Source organism: Thunnus albacares, chromosome 3 (assembly GCF_914725855.1).
Source record: "Thunnus albacares chromosome 3, fThuAlb1.1, whole genome shotgun sequence".
Classification (NCBI taxonomy): domain Eukaryota; kingdom Metazoa; phylum Chordata; class Actinopteri; order Scombriformes; family Scombridae; genus Thunnus; species Thunnus albacares.
Window position 1 is genome coordinate 19,540,338 of NC_058108.1, and position 13,333 is coordinate 19,553,670.

Sequence of the window (13,333 nt, forward strand, 5' to 3'; positions counted from 1 at the left end):
CAAGGTTGTACCACAGAATAAAACATGTTTATTCAACTTTTAAACTGCAAATGTTCTTAAATTATTCAGCGTTGCCCCGTATGTGGTATCTGGGCTTTGAAACCTCTGTCCCCCCGGTGAGCTTCAGAGTTAATGACTGCAGTGAGCACACACACACACACACGCTCTCTCTCTCTCTCACACACACACTCACAGACACATACACACTCTCTCATCCAACACACACCATGCCTCCTCTGTGTGCTGCTGTGGTAATGACCGCCTTTAGCCCTGCTACTGATCTCATATGCATGTCTGATTTACATATTTCCCAGCACCCCTCTGAGCATGGTAACTGTATGACCTTTTGATGTTCTGCAGTGGGCGAAACAGACACAGATGCTCGCGGACACACGCTCATACATTAGCTATCATTAGATGTGCTAAGAAGCGAGGAGGACTAGTATTAAATGTAGTCTCTGTGATCGCTGTACCAATATACTTTCATTTATACTAAATCTCACACGCGGTGCCCGGCCACCCAAGCTTATTAATCCAATTGTTTCTCTCCCTTTATTGTCAAGGTTACAGGTACCAGTGGAAACCCAGTGCAAGGACAAGAGTGTGATTATCTGGTGCCTGGTTAGACGTGATGCATTATGATGTACGTTAGACCATTAAAAGAAAATATCTTGGCATTCAGAAGGTGTGAGTAAAGCAAGTCACTGCAAGTGTCAAGAGTGTTTGAGTGTGCAGCAACCACTGTGATGGACCATACTGTGTCTTACGCACACACACACGCACACACACAAACACATGCTCGATGTACAATACCTGGGATGAAATACTGTTCTCTAGCTAATGGAGAGACAGAGATAGAGAGAGTAAAAAACAACAAAAAGAACAAAATGCTAGAAGAAAAAACTCCCTGTCTGTGTGTGTGTTTGTGTGGCCAAATGATAAAAATGCTGATAACAGGGAGCTGAGGTTAGTAAAGAGAGTCTGATGGAAAAACCCAGCAGGAAGACACAGAATGAGAAGACAGGAGAGGACAGTTTGGATATTATGTTTAATAATTTGTGTGCGTGTGTTTGAATGATCAGTGTGGATGGATGTCTACAATGGTGTATGTGTGTGTGTGTGTGTGTGTGTGTGTATGTGTGTGTATTAGTCCGTGTGTGTTTGTACCTGAGCAGCGGAACTTCTTGCTCTTGATTTGTCCGATTCGTTTATTGGCGAGCCGTCGAGGGCTGGTGCAGCGGGCGCCGCTCGTCTCGATGGGATTGTCCTGCAGGTAGTCTGCCAGCCACTTCAGGTGGCAGTCACAGATAAACGGGTTTTGGGCTAAGTGACTAACACACACACACACACACACACACACACACACACACACACACACACACACACACACACACACACATACACACAAACATGGACACAGGGAACACACAAAAAAAACAACACACAAGTGAGCTGTCGGAGCGATATAAAGCTGCGCTGAGAGTGAATATAACCACAGAAAGTTCTTAATTGTAATTGGTGAGCAGTAAATTGAGATTTCATACACTTATGAATTATCAGGTGTGGTGTCACACAACTGTAATAAAATTTTACATTCTTAAGATGAGATGCATTGCATTGTGGGATTGTTAGTAGAAAGTGTGTATGCCATTTTTTCATTTAATTGTGGGATTTTTTAAGGTCACTATACAGTGCACAGATTTCACACAGTAACAGTAGCACACTATAATAAATGGCAAATGATTTCAACCACTGCCAGGGCATATTAAGCAGCAGGTAACCATAGCGATATTACGTGTTATGCTTCAAGATCAGTTAACTCAGTGATTAAAGCAAATTAAAACATAGGGTAAGCTGACTACACAGTAAGCCATTAAATAAAAGTCATTAATTGTTATCCATTAAAAAAGGGACAACAATTTAATCAATTTAATCTGAGGTGGGCTGATATATAAAATAACAGCCTCAGCAGAGGATATGTCAGCCATGTTATGGAATTCTTTGTCTCTGTTATGCATTATTTCTTTATATCATCATGACTCATGCTTTCCCGCTAACATAAAGTGGGTGCTGTAATGTTTTGAGAGGGAGGAAAAAGAATACCATGTTTACACACCTTTGTATTTGCTGAATTGTGTCCCACATTTCTGCCTGAGAGAACTCTTTATGACAAAAATCAATAGTGTTCATGAAAAAATGTATTGAGTCTTTAAAAGGTAAAGGGCCATCATTAAGAGAAAATTGCATCCTTGAATACACAAGTATTGTAATAAATCTACTCTATACAGAGAATACAGGCAGGTGGATAACCCGAGTGAAATAACAATAAGCAAAACACATTTTTAAGTGAAGGGGTCTTTAAGGTTATAACAGAACTCAGTGTTTACTGCTGATTTTCAGACAACTGAGAAATGTCTGATAACAAGTAGGAACAGCAAACAACAAATGGGCCCCAAAAATCCAATGCATGAATGTTTTAGGGTGTTATTTTCCACAGTGCTACTACTCCAAAAATATAATTGATTTCTATTTACGTCGTTGCCAGCTACTGCTCAAAGTTTCACACCGATCTGTGTGTGTGTGTGTGTGTGTGTGTGTGTGTGTGTGTGTGTGTGTGTGTGTGTGTGTATGTGTGTGTGTATGTGTGTGTGTACGTACAGTGTTTGTATGGCTCTTAGTGATGAGAATGTTCCCTTGGCGATGGTCTGGAGCTTGTTGTCATACAGTGAGAGCAGATTGAGGTTGTGGAGGTCCTGAAATGCATCCACACGCAGACATGCTATCTTATTAGCATTCAGTAACCTGAAAGAAATAAGCGACAGAGTGAAGGAGAGAGAGATGAAGAGGATGAAGGCTTATCCTGTTATCATTCTTCGATGAGTGTTTCAAATGTTACAGGTCAGCGATGATGGCTTTCAATCACGAAGTCTCCAATCTGATGACAATGTTTTAGCTAAGCACTTTTCAGCTGAATATCAATGAGATGAGGGTGTGAGCTCTTGGCTGCAACTTGGTGTGTGTGTATGTTTGTGTGTGTGTGTGTGTGTGTGTGTGTGTGATTGTTTGTGTGTGAGTGTGAATCTACTCACAATAGCTGCAGAGAAAACAGTCCCTCAAACAGTCCTTTGGAAATCTCAGTGATTTTATTCCCATATAGAACCCTGTGGAAAACAAAGAATACACATCATTAAGTTATGAATCAGACTAAAAATATGAAGTAATACTAAGTATATTAAGATTCAGCATATAGAGCATATTTATTGGTAAAAGTAGGGTTTGTCATGTGTCTTAGTGAATAGGAAAATTTGAGTGCATTGTCTTTTTAACAAAGATTAATTTATTATTTCTGTTACTGCTCTACAACTGCTGCTCCTTGAGTCTTTAACATTATGCCAGTGACTAATGCTGGGTTCATATTATATTGTACTGACTGTGATTACAAGCAGCTGAGTGGGGAAAATGGTTGTACTTTAGAGATATTTGAGAATTTCTGACAGCTATGATAATTGGCGAACTACTTTGGTGTCCCAACCAGTGCCAAAATGACTGCAAAGCCTCCATTGCCAGTCGTTACATCTGATTAAAATCCAGTAATAACAATGACAAATAATTAGTCAGGTCACTAGAAAGAGGAACGTATTGTTTGTTTTTGTTTTTACTAGTTAACAAACCAAATATGTACTGTGTACTCCAAATATGTAACACAATAAAAATAGCAAATCTATGTTATCTGGTGTGACTACAAGCTTAACAATATGGGTAACCATTTTTAAATAAGGACTGAACGCTCCCAAGTCTACAACAGTCTTTAAAGAGGACATATCATGCACTTTTCCAAGTCTATATTTATATTCTGGGGTTGTATTGGATTATCTTTGCATGATTTACAGTTAAAAAAAACTCCTTATTTAACTTATATTGGTCCTTTAAGCAGCTCCTCAGTTAAGCCTCTGTCTGAAACAAACCATTTTAGTTCTTGTCTCTTTAAGGTCCCCCTCCCAATGAACCCCCTCAATTCTGATTGGCCAGCTTCCGGCAGCTCAGGAGGCTACGTGAACGTATTGTAGTAGTCAGATTTTGCTTCTTTTTTCCATTGTGATGACCCCTGCTGTCATCTTGGGTTTGCTGTGTGATTCACCTGTCTGTCTCTACAAGTGGTCATTAACACAACTGGGAACAGCTTAGAGACAATTTGGCAGTTGGAGAAGCAGCTTGAGTTGGAGATGTTGGAAAAGCAAGTTGAGATGGAGAAAATTAGGCAGAGCACTGAAAGAATGAAAATGGAGAATGGAGAGCAGTCCAAATTGCAGTTAATCCGAGAGGGCAAGTTTTCTCCGGGGGGTGGGGGGGGGTGGTTGTGGTTAATTTGCGTCTGGTGCCAAAGTTTAATGAGCGTGACTCTGATACTTTTTTCATTCTTTTTCAACGTGCTGCAGATGCAAAAAATTGGCCAGATTTGGACAGAGTAGTCATGCTTCAGTGTGTCCTCACTGGGAGAGCTCAGGAGGCATATTCGGCTATATGTGCTGAGGATGGTTTGGATTATGATACGGTGAAGTTGGCTGTATTAAAAGCATACGAGTTGGTCTCTGAAGTGTATCGCACACTACAGTTCTGGAGCAGAGACTGTTTTGTGGAGATTTGAGTACTGGTTTGAATTCTTAGTAGTACCTAGTTCCCAAAACTGGTTATGGTTTTGAGCCATTCATCACTGATGCTGTCCTTGGTTGGTAGAGAGGAGCGTGTACCAATTAAGTTGTTGTGTGACACAGGCGCTAAACACTCATGGAATCCGCACTACCTTTTTCACCTGTTACAGAAACAGGGGATTTGGTGCTGATGAAGGGTACGGAGTTGGGCTTGATTCCTGTGCCGCGCCATAATATTGTGCTGGATTGTGAGCTGGTACAGGGCATTGTTCCTGTTGGGGTGTGCCCCACGTTGCCACTTGATGATGTGGTTATAATTTTGGGCAACGACCTGGCTGGTAGTGCTGTGTGGGTCGATGTGCCACAGTCTCCTGTAATTATTCCCAAACCACTAACGTCTGGGGAGCTGGATGAGGGTGGTCGGAGTGATCAAAGGGTTTTTCCAGCCTGCACCGTGGCGCATGCACTGAGCCCTAATGTATCTGCTACAGACCCACCTGATCTAGGTGTTTGCTCAGCCTGCGCTGTGGAGGGGGGAAAGAGCTGTGACAGGCACACAGAGCTGTGACGTGTCTGATCCAGACCTGCCTTTTTTGGGGTGTAGTGGAGTTGCAGAACATGTGGTTTCACTGCCTGATCTTCCTCCAGCTGTTTTGAGGGAGGAATGGGTGAAGAGCCAAAGGGCTGATTCATGTCTGTCTGATTTGTGGGATGAGGTTTTGCCGGTTGAAAAAATAGGAGACGTTGCTCATGGGTACTTTATCCAGGAAGATTTGCTGGTGAGAAAGTGGGAAGTGAGTTTTCAGGTTGTTGTGCCTAGTAACTTGCGGGATGTGGTGTTGCAAATAGCACATGGTAGTTATGGGCATTTGGGGGTAAAGAAAACTTATTACCGTGTCCTGCGCTGTTTCTTTTTAGCCTTGGTTAAAGCAGGATGTTTCCAAATATGTCAAGATGTGCCATACATGCCAGCTTGCTGGGAAACCGAGCCAGGTTGTTGAGCCTGCTCTGCTTTGTCCAGGTCCAGTCGTTGGCAAGCTGTTTGATTGTGAAGTGGCACGGAGGAATTTGGGAGGTGCGCAGGCTAGTTTGAAAAAACTGTATGACCATCAAACTGAGCGTTGCCAGTCTAGCCCTAGTGATGCAAGTGATTCTGTGGCTCAGGAAGTAAATGTTACTCCCACACTTGTAATTGTGCCTGTGCTTTCAGATTCTGAGGTTCCTGTTGAGAGTTTGGACAGTGAGGGGGACGGTAGTGCTCCAGATGTTCCTGTCACATGTGGTAGGCTAAAAGACTCTCACTTAGCTCTGCAGGATGGGATCTGTCACCAGCTGCTAAAGCCTCAGATCCTCCAGCTACTGCTGAAACTTTTTTGGACCAACCAGGGTTGATTAGTTAGCTCAGTCGGCTAATGGGGATTTTTTGTTTTTTTTTGATTAATTGTTTTTGTTTGTTTCGTAATTTGTTTTGTTTTGCTTTAGTTACTGTTAGTTAGTCAGTTTTTGTGATGATCCCATTGGGACCCTGACTTAAGTGATGACCCCTGCTGTCATCTTGGGCTGTCTCCACAGGTGGTCATTAGTGCAACTGGGAACACCTGAGGGCCCACATTGTCCCGGGTTTATAAAGCCTGGCTGCAGCTGGCAGTTCTCTCTGCCTCACTGACTCTTTGCTGCTGCAGCAGCTCTCTCTCTCTCTCTCTCTCTCTCTCTCTCTCTCTCTCTCTCTCTCTCTCTCTCTCTCTCTCTCTCTCTCTCTCTCTCTCTCTCTCTCTCTCTCTCTCTCTCTCTCTCTCTCTCTCTGCTCCTCCTCCTCCCTACAGGCACCCTGTTTCTGGTTATGTTGCTTTAGTTTCCTTTTTGCTTTGCTTTTACACACCTTACAACATACACGCACCATTTCATCACTCATGCACACCCCACACTACTGATTATACTGATATCCACACCTCACACCTTGTTAAACCTTAGTTGAGACTTCAAGCTATTTACTTTGTTAAAAATAAGCTTCTTTTTGTTAAAACCTAACACTGGTGTCCCTTTTGTTGTGGTCAGGTCATAAAAACATTCCTCACTCACAATATAAGCTTTTCAAATACATGTTTGACAGAATGTACAGCTGTTTGTGGGCATGCATGAACGATCTGACGTCATCACCAGGAGAAAGTAGAGGTACACTTTGCAAATGGAGCGATCAGAGCAGGCTGAAACTTGGTCTTTTGACTTGAAGGCAGAATTTTTACATAAGTATGTTCACTTCATGTTTTGGAACTTTGACCGTATTGAACATAGACTTTGGAATCATAACTGTATATAAATGACAGAAAAACACAAAAAACATGTTGTGTCCCTTTTAACAGGAGGCTTCACAGTTCTTCTAATCCATTATGTTAACACAGCATAAGACTAAGGGGCTAGCACTTTGGCTCTGAACACAGAATTATGCGTAGAAAAACATTGAGAAAGACTTAAATGAAGAATGATAAGCTTCTCTTTTCTAAAATGCTACCAGTAAAAACACTAACTCTGACTTCATGCCAACACCTGGCTGTATGTCAGCACCCAGGACATAAAGTATAACTAGTTATAACACTTTTCATCTAAATGTCACAATGATAAAAACCCTCCATAAATCTGGCTGCAGCTATGGTGTGAGGAATGTACACTGTTATCTGATGTATTTTTAAAAATACATCAGATTACATACAAAAACAGGTCAAGGCTGAGACTGCCACTGCCTTGCTCAACAAATACCTTGGACGCACACACACACACACACACATATACAGAGTTATCAGTCATCTCTATGCTCCACGCTGAGTTGAGCTGTGTATGTAGGCAGTCTAAAGACATGTGTTTTAGATTGGCTTTTATTTCATTGTGCTGAGTGGCTGTCCCTGAGAGACCTGAGGTTGGGAAACACACGATGCGGGAGTGGACGCTTCATTTATGTCTCACACACACATTAGCACGTACTGTTCTGTAACCCCCACCCCCACCCCCAAAACACACACATATAGACATACAGACACATGCACAGACAGAATCGATGGCTCATTTACATCCTCTCTAACCAAACACTGACACACAATGAACACACAGTGCAGCTTAATGTGAAATGTGAAATGTGAAAGCCATACTGTATGTGGTGTGTCAGCATGAATGTGTGTGTCCCATTCTCTCTGTGGTGAATGTGTAATGAGGTGGCAGAAGCCTCCATTCAGCAATTCAGCATTTATGAATTATTGACTTTGGAGAGACGAGACCTTAATATAACTCCTTCATGAAATAACTCTACATCCCTCATTCCCTCTCCTCCTTCTCCTCCTCCTCTTCGTTTTCCTTAGCAAAGCTTCACACGCAAAGCAGACGGTCGGACCTGAGATTCAGGCTGAGGAGGAAGCCGCCCTTTCTTCTCAAAAGAGCATCTTATAAAATGGCCTTCTCTGCTTTTCAGATTTCTTGACCAAGAAGTCTTTCAGCTGTACTTGTAAACGATTCAAAGATATTTCAATTTTTTCCCCCTGTTGTTTTCTTATCAGTAATAATACGTCCCAAGTTAATTGCTGACGTCTGGAAATGTGCCACCACTAAAAAGAAGTCACACAGGACGAGAAAAAGCAGGCAGAACAGTCAGACGGGTTTTCAACAAAGCCGTAGCTTAGCCAAACTTCTTTGGGGGGAAAAAAGTGAACTGTAAAACTGTATAAAAACAGACTGACTTCCTGTTCAACTTTGGCTTATTGTACCTAAATGCAGTTGTGCAATGAAGAACTATTGTGAAAATTGTGGGTGCAATCGCTTTTGGTTTTATCCTCAAATAAAGCTCCTTTATAAAAAAATGTATTTATTAATTGGTTCCCCCTTACATACTTTACTCATCAGACACAATAAGACACAGAACTGTCATACAACCCAAACTATTTTGCAAAACAACTTGTTGACAACATTTTGAATATAACTGTGCGTGACACACCTCTATGTTTATATGTCTCTAGTTTGTCTTTTGTTTTCCCTTTGTTTGCTGTTTTGTTTTGCACCTGTAAAAAATCAGTAAAAACACATTGTTTTGGATAATCTGGCTAAACTATTGGATTGTTTTCAACCTGTTTGATCATGTGACAGCTCATGTTTCTTGTTTTGTCTTCCAGGATCTCACAGCAGTTTCTTTAGTGAGTATGATGTCATTATTACAGATAGAAATGAAACCCAAAACTACTGCAAGACTCAAGCATTGATAAGCTGCACTTATCCTTAACTGAACAGATTTAGGAACAGTAAAAGGTTTGATTTTCTTATATAAGATTCACAGGGATGTATTGTGGTGTTTTAACATAAGCTGTATCTATACAAACATATCACACAATGGAGCTTCATGGTAGTTCAGGCACTGAAGTAATTTTATAGTCACATGTTCCATACACCCTCCAGTCATGTATGTCCACAACCCACAGCATATCTCTGATATAATCATTTGGGGCTCATTCAGTCTGCATCTTTGCTTCTACACTGCTGCCTCCTTTACCTCCGCAGCCTGCTCCTGTATTTGCATTTAGTTGTTTGTGAATTTTGAATGTTTCTTTTAATACTGTATGTGTTCATGTTCGTCAAATGTTATGTATCTCAGGCTCTGCCGGGGGCTGTTTGTGAGCTCAGGGACAATCCGTGTCAAGCTTGATCAAATTTGTTCCAGAGCATCGCATGATCAAAGCCACTCTACCAAACTAAAATGCATTTTGCGTTGTTGCAATAAATGGTTAAAAACTTTGACGTAAGTGTCCTGTCTGAAGTACTCACAGTGAGTTGAGGGAGCGCAGACCTTGGAAGGCGTCCGAAGCCAGCTCTGATATCTGGTTGTTGCTCAAGTCTCTGTGAAGAACAGAGAACAAAGAAACAAGAAACAGAGAGGAATAGAACCAAAGACAGAAGGAGAGAGACACACAGAAAGTGAAATATGAAGGTCAACACAAGCCACAAACAGGACAGGAACAGAAGTTTTTTTGTGGATGGTTGACAGGGTGCACAATACATGTATCTCCTCATCTACTCACATTCTGCGCAGCTTCTTATAAGGAGAAAAGGCCCCAGCTGGGATCACCTTGATGGCGTTCTGCTCCAGTCGTCTGGAACCAAACATACACACAGACCATTGAGAAGCGACATTAACATTCCCCTATCACAGAGCTATCTCTGCTGTATCGTGGACTGCTGCTCATTCCCCGGGGCTCTGGCTGAGGGGAACATTTCCAGATAAGGCGCTTTGATGACCGTTGCCAAAGTCTGTCATATTTCTCTGATCTTTTGCCCTCTTTACATGTGTACACTCAGACATACACACAAACAAACAAGCACACAAACCCTTAACTATCTGGGCAGCGTTCCATTAAGTGCCAGTCTGACTCTATGTCAGTCAGGCCCAAACAACCGTTCTCTAAACATTTCAAATGTTTAGTCGCCGTGACGAGAAAGGCGATGATTTGCAAACCAACCATTTGATTGTGAAACATTTCCCCAAAATGAGTTTGTTTTTTCCATTTGCTTTTCTCTTCTGTTCAGCTCCACTCCACTCCTTTCTTCAGTGCTAACATGTCTGAATGGTCCCACAGGAGATTTGTATTGTATTGCTCTGTTATTGTTACACACTTTTGGTACAATAACTGTTTTTAAGTCTAGTTGAGTTGAGTCTAAAATGAATTGAGTCAGACAGGTCTCAAGTCAAGTCTCATATCAATCGATACAAGTCTGAGTCATGTCTAAAATTCAACATAACAAATCCAAGCCATATCTAAAACAAATTGCGACAAGTCTAACTCAAGTCTCAAGACAATCAAGACACAACAAGTCAAGTCTCCAGTCTTGTCATAGCAGGTCTCAAGTTCAAGTCAAGTTTAAAATCAATCCAGGTAGGTCAAAGTCTGAAGTCTTATCAGCGCAAGACTCAAGTCAAGTCTCAAGTCAAGTCTAAAATCAAAGTCTCAAGTCAGTCGAGACAACACCAAGTCATGTCTCAGGTCTTAGCGGGTATCAAATCAAATCTCAAGTTAATCGAGAAAAGCCAAAGTCAAGCCTGAAATCAGTCGAGACAAGTCCAAATCAAGACTCTTGTCAGTCTAGACAAGCCCAAGTCCAAGTCAAGTCTCAAAGTCTTGTCAAAGCAGGTCTCAAGCCAATTATCAAATCAATATAGACAAGTCCAAATCAAGTCTCCAGTCAGCTTAGACATGTCCAAGTCAAGACTTGAGTCTTGGCAAAACAGGTCTCAAGTCAAGTCTCAAATCAATTGATATAAGTCTGAGTCGAGTTTAAAATCAAACGCAACAAGTCCATGTCTAAAATAAATTTAGACAAGTCTAAGTCATGTCTTAAGTCTTGTCATGGCAGGTCTCAAATCAAGTCCAAGTCAAGCCTAAAATCAATTGAGGCAAAGTCATGTCTCTGGTCTTGTCATAGTGGGTCTCAAATAAAAGCTTAAGTTAATAGAGAAATATCCAATACCAATCTAAAATCAGTTGAGATTTAAAACCAAGTCTCTCATTAGTGTGGACAAGCCCAAGTCCAAGTCAAGTGTCAAAAACCTGTCAAATCAGGTCACAAATCAAGTCATAAGTCAATCTAGTCAAGTCCAAATCCAGTCTTAAAGTCTTATCAAAGCAGGTTTCAAGTCAAGTCTCAAGTCTCTGAAAATAAGTTCAAGTTAAGTCTGAAATTAGTCGAGAGTCCAAGTTAAGTTACAAGTCTTCATAAGCAAATTGTGTTTTCCCGTCTCTGAATACTTACCATGAAAATAACAAAGTATTTAAACCATTTCCATTCAACTGTTTGTTGACAGTTTTTCTTTTACATAGCTGACACCAATTCCTGTCAATTCATAGACCTACTAATCAATACTACAGGATTCTTTCCAAGCTTCAGATCTTATGACTTGAAAGTTTTTGCTCTCAAGTCAGTTCAGGTCTTTAGAGAGTTTAGTTTTAGAGCAGTCAAGTCTCACATTTCTCTCACGCCTACAGCTCTGTTAGTACTCTGCCACTTTAAATCTGGTGGCTCTAATCCTTCCCTTTTTTCTTGATGACCCCTTTAAGATAGAGATATAATCTGTCTTGTCCTTCAGATTAATCTTTCGATTCTTTCTCCCTCATCCCTTTATTATTTTCTTAAGCAGGGAAGAGCTGCATGACCAGGCTTTCTCATTTCACAGATGTGTGGTTTTATTCCACTGCTCAGAGAAAAAGAGAAGTAGTGAAACAGAAAGGTGGAAAAAGACAAAGAAGGAAAATGGAGAGACGCACAGTGAAAGAGCAAGAGAAATATCACTGCACCGGGTGTGTACGCGTGTGTGCATGTATATGCCTGTGCAGTACAGAAAGTGTGTGTGTGTCTGTGTGTGTGTGTGTGTGTGTGTGTGTGTGTGTGTGTGTCTTACATCTCAGTAATGGTTTCGGGCAGGTTGGTGGGTATTTCACTCAGTCCCTTCCCTCTGCAGTCCACGATGTTGTTACTGCAGGTGCAGGACTCTGGGCACTGTAACACACTGCAGGAGGAAGATGATGACGACTGGTGACCTACACAGAGACAGAGGGCCAATATTATCCATGGATGATATATTATGCTCAGAGTAAATCCCTACGGCAAAGGATGTTCAAGCTGACAGAATTCAGTGAAGAAAATGAGAAAGTGAAACATAGACCAGACAACAAAGTGTGCAGGTGAGAGAACTGTCCCTAAACGTAATAGTGACCTTGTCTATCTGCTATATTATTTTTAATCTTGTGCTCTTGCTTTTAGGTGCTCTTTCGTATAAACTTAGAGAAAATGTGATAAGCACATATAGAAATGCAATGTGAGGGGTTAAAGCCAAGCCATGCAATGTAAGATGAATACTTGCCTTCGTCCCCATCTTGAAGAGGATGAGCAAAAGACAGTAAGAAAAAAGCAAACGAGACAAAGCAAAAACAGGTTTGCCACAAGCAGATGTAAATCATGAAACAGACAGCAAAGCAAATAGTCCTGCATACACACACACACAGCACATCAAATCACACCCTCTCCTTTTGCCTCCCAACCTACCTGTGCAGACAAACTCCTTCTTCTGTACCTCAGCCACGTTGTGCCCCCTCAAGTGTGGCGGGGCCATACACTGTGTGTAAAGACCCAGGCGGGGGCGCTGTCGCAGCCACTCTGACAGCCAGGCCACGTGGCAGTCACACTGCAGGTTGTTGGAGTGCAGGCGACTGGGGGAGAGAGGAGGTGGGAGGGAGGAGAAAAGGAGGAGGAGGGAGAAGAGGTGATGGGAGAACAGGTGGGGGGAGGGAGAGGAGTAATAATAGATTTGAGGACAGGGGAGACGCGGAGGAAGGAGAGATGCAAGTACAGACCGATCAATCAATTGTACAAACGAACGCGGATGAGAGGGATCCTTCCCCTTGTGACGGTAATGTGTACCAAATACTCTGCGGTGCAACTTACAAGGTGCGGAGCTTCGGCATGTGGTTGAAACTGGCCACAGACAGTCGGCTGATGTTGTTGTTGTTGAGGGTGCTGAAGAGAGAGAAGAGCAGAAAATATAACCACGTATAGATTAATTGGACTCTTCTGGCATCACAGGTTTTTGTACATGGACATGTGGCGTAGTTAAAAAAGTAGCGCATGGAAGTTGGTCTCATCTGCTGTGTCATCAGTGTGAT

General features: G+C 41.9%; 1 protein-coding gene across 4 annotated transcripts in view; it reads right to left on the reverse strand.

The window, feature by feature from the left end:
- slit2 (slit homolog 2 (Drosophila)) overlaps positions 1-13,333 on the reverse strand; it is a 95,458-nt gene that overhangs the window by 24,151 nt on the left and 57,974 nt on the right. For 3 of the 4 annotated variants that reach the window (XM_044346864.1, XM_044346862.1, XM_044346865.1), the window contains exons 8-16: positions 13,116-13,187; positions 12,717-12,880; positions 12,073-12,211; positions 9,701-9,772; positions 9,447-9,518; positions 3,090-3,161; positions 2,659-2,802; positions 1,168-1,331; positions 814-837 (exon numbers count right to left, since the gene is read on the reverse strand). In XM_044346864.1, coding sequence (XP_044202799.1) covers positions 814-837; positions 1,168-1,331; positions 2,659-2,802; positions 3,090-3,161; positions 9,447-9,518; positions 9,701-9,772; positions 12,073-12,211; positions 12,717-12,880; positions 13,116-13,187 — 923 coding nt within the window. The remainder of the gene's footprint in view (positions 1-813; positions 838-1,167; positions 1,332-2,658; positions 2,803-3,089; positions 3,162-9,446; positions 9,519-9,700; positions 9,773-12,072; positions 12,212-12,716; positions 12,881-13,115; positions 13,188-13,333) is intronic. The other variant, XM_044346863.1, reaches the window with a different exon arrangement.